The 7191-nt window shown below is 43.6% G+C and overlaps 1 protein-coding gene across 1 annotated transcript; it reads left to right on the top strand.

Moving 5' to 3' along the window:
- The first annotated feature begins 1048 nt into the window (after window positions 1-1048).
- Window positions 1049-2437, top strand: POU3F4 (POU class 3 homeobox 4). Its single transcript, XM_033849750.2, has one exon. The coding sequence runs from the start codon at window positions 1049-1051 to the stop codon at window positions 2138-2140; it is 1092 nt and encodes a 363-aa protein (XP_033705641.1). The 3' UTR covers window positions 2141-2437.
- The last annotated feature ends 4754 nt before the right edge of the window (window positions 2438-7191 follow it).

Here is a 7191-nt window from a genome sequence, read left to right as displayed (position 1 = left end):
GAGGGTTACCCACTTCAGCAAGACTTGCCCCTGACAAAATTTGTGGGACCTCTGATGGGAGCTGACACGGAGCAGTAAAAAAAAAAAAACAAAAAAACTCAAATCTACCAATTAACCAACTGAATTCGGAGACAAACTTCAAAATAACTGGATTTTGCCAGTATCACATTAGATTTTACAATACTTTCTCCGAATTTTCCAGTGCTTCATGCCCTAAATCAATCTTTTCAGAAGGATCTGGGCATCTCTCTTAGATGCTTTCTGACCTTGGTATCGAGTTTCTTATAAATGATAAAATGAAATTAAACACATTGAAATAGCTCTTATTGGAATCATGGGCTTCAGTCTCACAGATTTAGGGTCCTATCGAAGACGTTCATTGCTCAAAGTTTGCAGTGGCGTTTTGTTTTTCACTCCCCCTCACACAACTAACCGAGAACGCCACATTAATCTGAGGAAAATCCCTATCCGCTAAAATCTATAAGACATTTAAACTGGTTATATTGTTTTCTTAATATTCTTCTTTATTTAGGTTAATCTAAATAACCTAAAAAGTTCTAAAACCAGTTTGCCGCCTCACCCCTATCCCCCACCAAACACACACACACACACACACACACACACACACACACACACACACACACACACACACACACACACACACACGAACGCACATCCCTCTCATCCTTCCCCCTCCTCTACTAACATCCTCGATGTCCGAGAGCGGTGGGAGGTGGGGGGAAGGGTTAACCAAATAAGCTCCTGTCACTCAGCACTAGGCAGCCAATGGAGCCGAAAGATTGATTCACTTCCTGCTTGGGTCTCACAGAAACTCTCGAGCTTCGCCAGCCTAATTTGGAAAGCTAGCCCGGCCTCCCGTGCCGCCATTGGCCGAGTCCGCGGAAGGCCAGGCCGAGACGCGCTGCAATTGGCCTCGGCGGGTGCCGGTAACTCGCTTTCGCGGCTTTGGCTCCCCTGTACCATAGATGTCAAAGGCTGAAGCTGCTCCCTTTGCCACATTATAACTAGTAGGGGATCCTCACCGACCATGGCCACAGCTGCCTCGAATCCCTACAGCATTCTCAGTTCCAGCTCTATGGTCCATGCGGACTCTGCGGGAATGCAGCAGGGGAGTCCTTTCCGAAACCCTCAGAAACTTCTCCAAAGTGATTACTTACAGGGAGTTCCTAGCAATGGGCACCCCCTCGGGCATCACTGGGTGACCAGTCTGAGCGATGGAGGCCCATGGTCTTCCACACTGGCCACCAGCCCCCTGGAACAGCAAGACGTGAAGCCTGGGCGCGAAGACCTACAGTTGGGCGCAATCATCCATCACCGCTCTCCGCACGTCGCCCACCACTCTCCGCACACTAACCACCCGAATGCTTGGGGGGCGAGCCCGGCTCCGAATCCGTCCATCACGTCGAGCAGCCAACCCCTTAACGTGTACTCGCAGCCGGGCTTCACGGTGAGTGGCATGCTTGAGCACGGCGGGCTCACTCCACCGCCGGCCTCTGCCTCCACGCAGAGCTTACACCCAGTGCTCCGGGAGCCCCCAGACCACGGCGACCTAGGTTCGCACCACTGCCAGGACCACTCGGACGAGGAGACACCAACCTCGGATGAGTTGGAACAGTTCGCCAAACAGTTCAAACAAAGAAGAATCAAGTTGGGCTTCACGCAGGCTGACGTGGGGCTGGCGCTGGGCACACTGTACGGCAACGTGTTCTCTCAGACCACCATCTGCAGGTTCGAGGCCTTACAACTGAGCTTCAAGAACATGTGCAAGCTGAAGCCGCTGCTGAACAAGTGGCTGGAGGAGGCTGATTCGTCCACAGGGAGTCCGACCAGCATTGACAAGATCGCGGCGCAGGGCCGCAAGCGCAAGAAGCGAACCTCTATCGAGGTGAGTGTCAAGGGCGTACTGGAGACGCATTTCCTCAAGTGTCCCAAGCCTGCCGCGCAGGAGATTTCCTCGCTGGCAGACAGCCTCCAGTTGGAGAAAGAAGTGGTGCGTGTCTGGTTCTGTAATCGAAGACAGAAAGAGAAAAGAATGACTCCACCAGGGGATCAGCAGCCACATGAGGTTTATTCGCACACGCACACGGTGAAAACAGACACGTCCTGCCACGATCTCTGACTGCAGGAAGCGAGGAAGCAACCGGCCGCACTGGGAGCAGCGCGGATTTCTCTTTCTCTTCCACTCTCTTCCTTTTACTCCAGCTTTTTAATTGCTATTTCTCTAGCTCTCTGTCTCTCTCTCTTTTTTGTTGTTCGTTCTTTCTTTTCCCCCTCTCTCCAATTTTTTTTTTTTAAATAGGGGACTCTAACATATTAAGAAAGAAAACACACACACGCATTCAGGCTTCTCAACGCGGATACACAGTTGCCTTAAACGGTCCAGGCGGGGACCTCATATCCCCTGCGCCAGGCAACAGCTCCCTCCAACCTTTTCTGCTGATCAATATATATTGTTTACTTTGAGTAAGGTTTTTTGTTGTTTTTGTTTTTGTTTTGTTTTGTTTTTGGTCGCTCCTCTCTAGGAAGAGAAAGGAGTGGGGTAACTTGGGGGCGGGGTAGGGATGGGGGACGGGGGTGGGAAGACAGATGTGTGCCTCTGAATAACCTTTCAGCGCCTTGGTTATAGCAGCTGTATTTCAGGTGAAATCTGTTTTACAATAGACTAGTTTTGCATTTTTTAAAACTTCTATAGCGTTTCTAAATGTCTGCGGTGTTTTACTATAAGATGTACACAATATTTGTGAGACAATTTGTATCTAATCGACCACTCCATATTATTATTGCTATTATTATTCCTTCATTGAGCAGATGGTCTTTTAATTGCTTAGAAAAGGAAGAGGGGGAGAGATGCCTACCCATCCACCGATCCCCTATCCCAAATCTGTATGGAGAAGAGAGGATACAGTGGAGAGAGTTTGTTGATGATATTGGAGATACATACATATATATGTGTGTGTGTATATATATATATATATGTGTGTGTGTGTGTGTATATATGTGTATATATATATATATATATATATATATATATATATATACACACACACACACATATATATATTTTTTTTTCCGGGGGATAGCCGAGTTCCTAGGGTAGGCAGAATAGGCAACCGATTCTCTTTGCAAACTAGTACGAAGGAGGAGAGGCGATTTCGAAGCTTTCTGCCCTTCTTCCCGCAACTGTGGAGCCCCCACAGGCTTCCACAGCGCATCTGGGTTCCCTGGAAGGATTCCGCAGCTGCGCTGGGCAAAAGAAGTCGTCCTGAGGAGTGAAGAGTGCTCCTCACCTCCCGAAGTCCTTAATGCCTGCACTCGGAGCTCTCCACCCACCCCGCGCCTTGCCAGGCCGACTGCCAGCTCGATCCCACCTTGGCCTTTCTAGGCGAAGGACTTTGCCTTCACACCCGATTGCTTTAGCTGGAGACGACGACCCGACCCGGAGACGCTGGCGACAGACTGGGTCAACGCTTTCAAGTTCGTTTCACCTCCAGTTTACTGCCTGTTCCGTGAGTGAGAAACCCTCCGGGAAGGGTGGCGAGGGGGTGGTGGACCGGCGTTCTCTGCTCTGTGCAGAAGGACAATGAAATGATTGGCAAAGGTCACAGGGATTCTGGTCTAGCCGCGTACCACCTCCTCTCCCGTATATACGGCTGTCTCTGAGTGGGCTCATGGGGAGCCATCTCCGTGCCTCCAACAAGCACAGCTGGTAGAAGCCCATGGCGAAGATTGAGCTAGCTAGCGAGCGCCTGGGTGGCTGGGTTTTTTTTCCCCTCTTCTTCTTCTTTTTATATCTCTCTGTGTGTATGTGTCTCTGTGCGTGTGTGCGTGCGCGTGCAAACGTGTGTGTGTAGATAGCTGTGTGTATCGTATTACTATTTACAAAAAAGAAAAAACTACAAAAAAAATTTCGCTAGTCTGTGTAGAGATCCAAAAATTATGCAGTTGCTGTGGCTTTATTGCTAGCTCTCATGTCCACATGCCAGGTCCGGAGGCTCACCTCATTCCCAAGGAGCACACATTGCTGGGCCGGACATGCACCCAAACACTCAGCCGCTGCTCGCCAGACCTGGCTGGGGGCTCCGTAAACCCGGGCCGGCCTCCTGGCCCGACCTCCAGACGCAGCTGCGGTAGACAAAGCTTCAAACTACCTATAAGGACCTGAAAGCCTATGGCCGCTTTTTGAGGATGCGCTAGTAAGGGCTGCCAGGGCCCCGGTCCACCACACTGTATCCCCCAGCTGTCGGTCGAAGAGCATGTGTTAATTAAAATCCCGGATCCTTTTTTTCTTTTTTTGCCAAGCTTCTGCGTTCTGTTGGTAGTTGTGTTTCAGTTCTGGGATTTTTTTCCCCCACAAGGAGTTCATGTTTTACAACTGTTAGGGTTTTCTTTGTTTGTTTCGATATTTTTTCTTTGCAGTTAAGCGCTATGATTCAAACCTGAGTTAACCCAAATATTTCTGCCGACTTTATAATTGTACAGTTTTGTATAAAACGTTTTTGAAGTTATTAATTTAAAGAAAGATCATTTAGTTTATTCATTTAGTAACCGATGTATAATAAACGCTATTTTCATTAAGAGTTGCTTTTTCAACTATTTTATTCAAATTGCCTATTGCAGTTGCCAGCAATTATTTATTTTCAATAAATTCTGCATTGTGTTTAAAAGGAAACTTTCAAATATGAGTTGGGTGTCAAAAGTAAAACAATTCGCTGTAATATTTGATGTGAACAGTTTTAGTCAAGGGGTTTATATTGACGCAATATTTTATTGTTGTAAAAGATTAAAAAGGTTTAAATAAAACATTTTTCCAAAAAAAAAAAATCTGTCTTCTTCTCCTGGCTTTATTGTGTGATGTGTGAAGTGAAGCGTTTAAACAGAGGCAGGTTCCGGGTGAGCATTGCATGTGCTTTGCTTCAGGTTAGAAATCATTAGTCATTGTATTAATTTTTTATTTTCTCTCACTGACTTTTGGCCTTTCATACACTCACACAGCGTGGCTTGTTATCACACCCACGATCATGCAAAACACACCCGGAATGTTGGGGAAGGCTGCTGGGGCAGGGTGTTCATTTCAGGAGGTGAAGTCTTATTAATGTTCTCCAAAAGGAGTGTGTCTCACTCTAGTCCAGCAGTTAGACCCTTCTCTGGAACTGCTCCTCTTGAAACTGGGCCCAGATCTTCGCTGAGGCTTTCATCTCAACTAGCTGCACCCACCCCCCTTCCTCTTCTTCCCCATTCCCAGCCGATGATCTTCTGGTGAGCCCCCATTCCCCTGCCCCATTCCCCTGATGAGGAATGTAAAGATGACTATATGCAAGGAGAAGTGCACTACTTCTTAAGGCTCTTCCAAGGCCCATAAACTTGGGTAAACTCTTGTCCACTTAGTGTTCCCCAATAAGGCTGAATTCTGTCCATTCCTATCTGAGTTTTGGGGGAAGAAAAATAGATTACATGGAGACATTTGGAGTAAAAGTTTGATGTATTACTCTTCTTCCCACTCCTACATACAATTTCACCTCTATTATTTTATCAAATACCCTAAATAAAATAAGGGACAGTTACCTGTAGTGATGGCTGAGGAGTAATTTACTAAATCAGAGTAGTTATATTTTAAAGCTTTGTATGTACACACATGCCTTAACCAACTTTTTTTGTAGATGTATTTTTAGTAACAGAAAAGAAATTTAAGTATAATTTTCCAATAGTAAAACTCTCTTCAATTTATACTCTGAAGTTTTTTGTTAGACAAAGCAAAATTATCTAATGATTTTAAAAAGTAAAGATTATTAGTTTTGCAGGTTGTCTAATCATTTACAGTTGCACAGTGCACCATACACATCTGAGTGTTGTTTATGAAATATGCTACATGTTGTGTGCATACTCATGGGACTATCTCTCTTTATAAGTAATACTGATTTTATAGAGATGTATCGACAAGCACAAAAGCCATAGTCTTAAACCCACTGGTTCTATTTCCATTCATACCACCTAATCTCTTTCTCTTTCAGTATCCTATGAAAAAATTTGAATTGATTAAAAAGTTATACCTTTTCTTACTAAAGCACACAGAAACCAACTAACAGTGTATTCTCCATTCTTTAATGGAACCATAAGCGGATATTTTAGGAGATACTACTTCTATAAATATATACATATAGACACCTCTCTATCAGTATTTTACTATGTATTAGTGACTACATATATTTTGTACATATTTATGAGACTCATTTCCTTTACTGCCTCTTTTCTTTGTCTTAATATATAACCAAGGCCTAGTTGGCTTTTATGATGACCTCCTTATCAACCTTGTTATATAATTAACATGACGTTTTCATTAAAATTCAGGGGATGTTGGTGCCTCTGCCTGGGACATTCTTTGTATTGATGTTGTCACCACCCAATTCTCAACCAAGTCCTTTGTAGGAGAAGCAGCTTTGGCCTCAGTTTCTCTCGGTCCTTCACAGCAGTATCTCTCTCTCCCAAAAGAGATTCCGTGGGCTCAAAAGGAAAAATAATACTTAACCATATTTAATGGTGTGAAAACAAAAATAATTTTCTGTTTTTATTCAAAATATATTTTTTAGTAAGGAAGTAGGAGAAGAAGGGGGAGAATGGAGAAGTAAAAAATGATTAGAGGTTAAAACATAGTTTTCCAAAGAAAAGAATGTATTTTTTCCACCTGTCAGATATTTTTAAAGATGCATATGGCACCTCAGAATTGTGAAAGTTTTTTCTATGATTTGGTATTTAAAAATCCAAACATGTGACCCTTTCAAAAAAGTCTTGAAAAGAAGAAAAATTAACAATGCAAAACAATACCCTGTGAATTGATACCACTCAATACTCATCCATTCTGTAAAATAAAAGGATAAAACATTCTTTATACATACCCCCAGATAGTTTTAGAAATAGCAATCCTACAACTTTGTAGATGTTAATTTTTTAAGCATTAAGAAAAATGAATATAAATATATATTTGAAATCAATTATTTTTTAAGATGAAGTAAAAGTATCTCCTCTTAAGAGCCCTGCTAGTGGAACATTTCAAAAATTAGAGGATTATTTAAAGAAATGCAGTCTCCAAAACAAAATCCAGTTAATTTCTGTTACCTCTAAAAAGATGGAGACAGAAGGATCACATACAATGACCCTAGATTATTTTTCTAGTAA

Source organism: Tursiops truncatus, chromosome X (genome assembly GCF_011762595.2).
Source record: "Tursiops truncatus isolate mTurTru1 chromosome X, mTurTru1.mat.Y, whole genome shotgun sequence".
In the NCBI taxonomy this organism is placed as follows: domain Eukaryota; kingdom Metazoa; phylum Chordata; class Mammalia; order Artiodactyla; family Delphinidae; genus Tursiops; species Tursiops truncatus.
The sequence above is the reverse complement of the archived record's forward strand: the minus strand, read 5'-3'. Positions and strand labels throughout refer to the sequence as shown.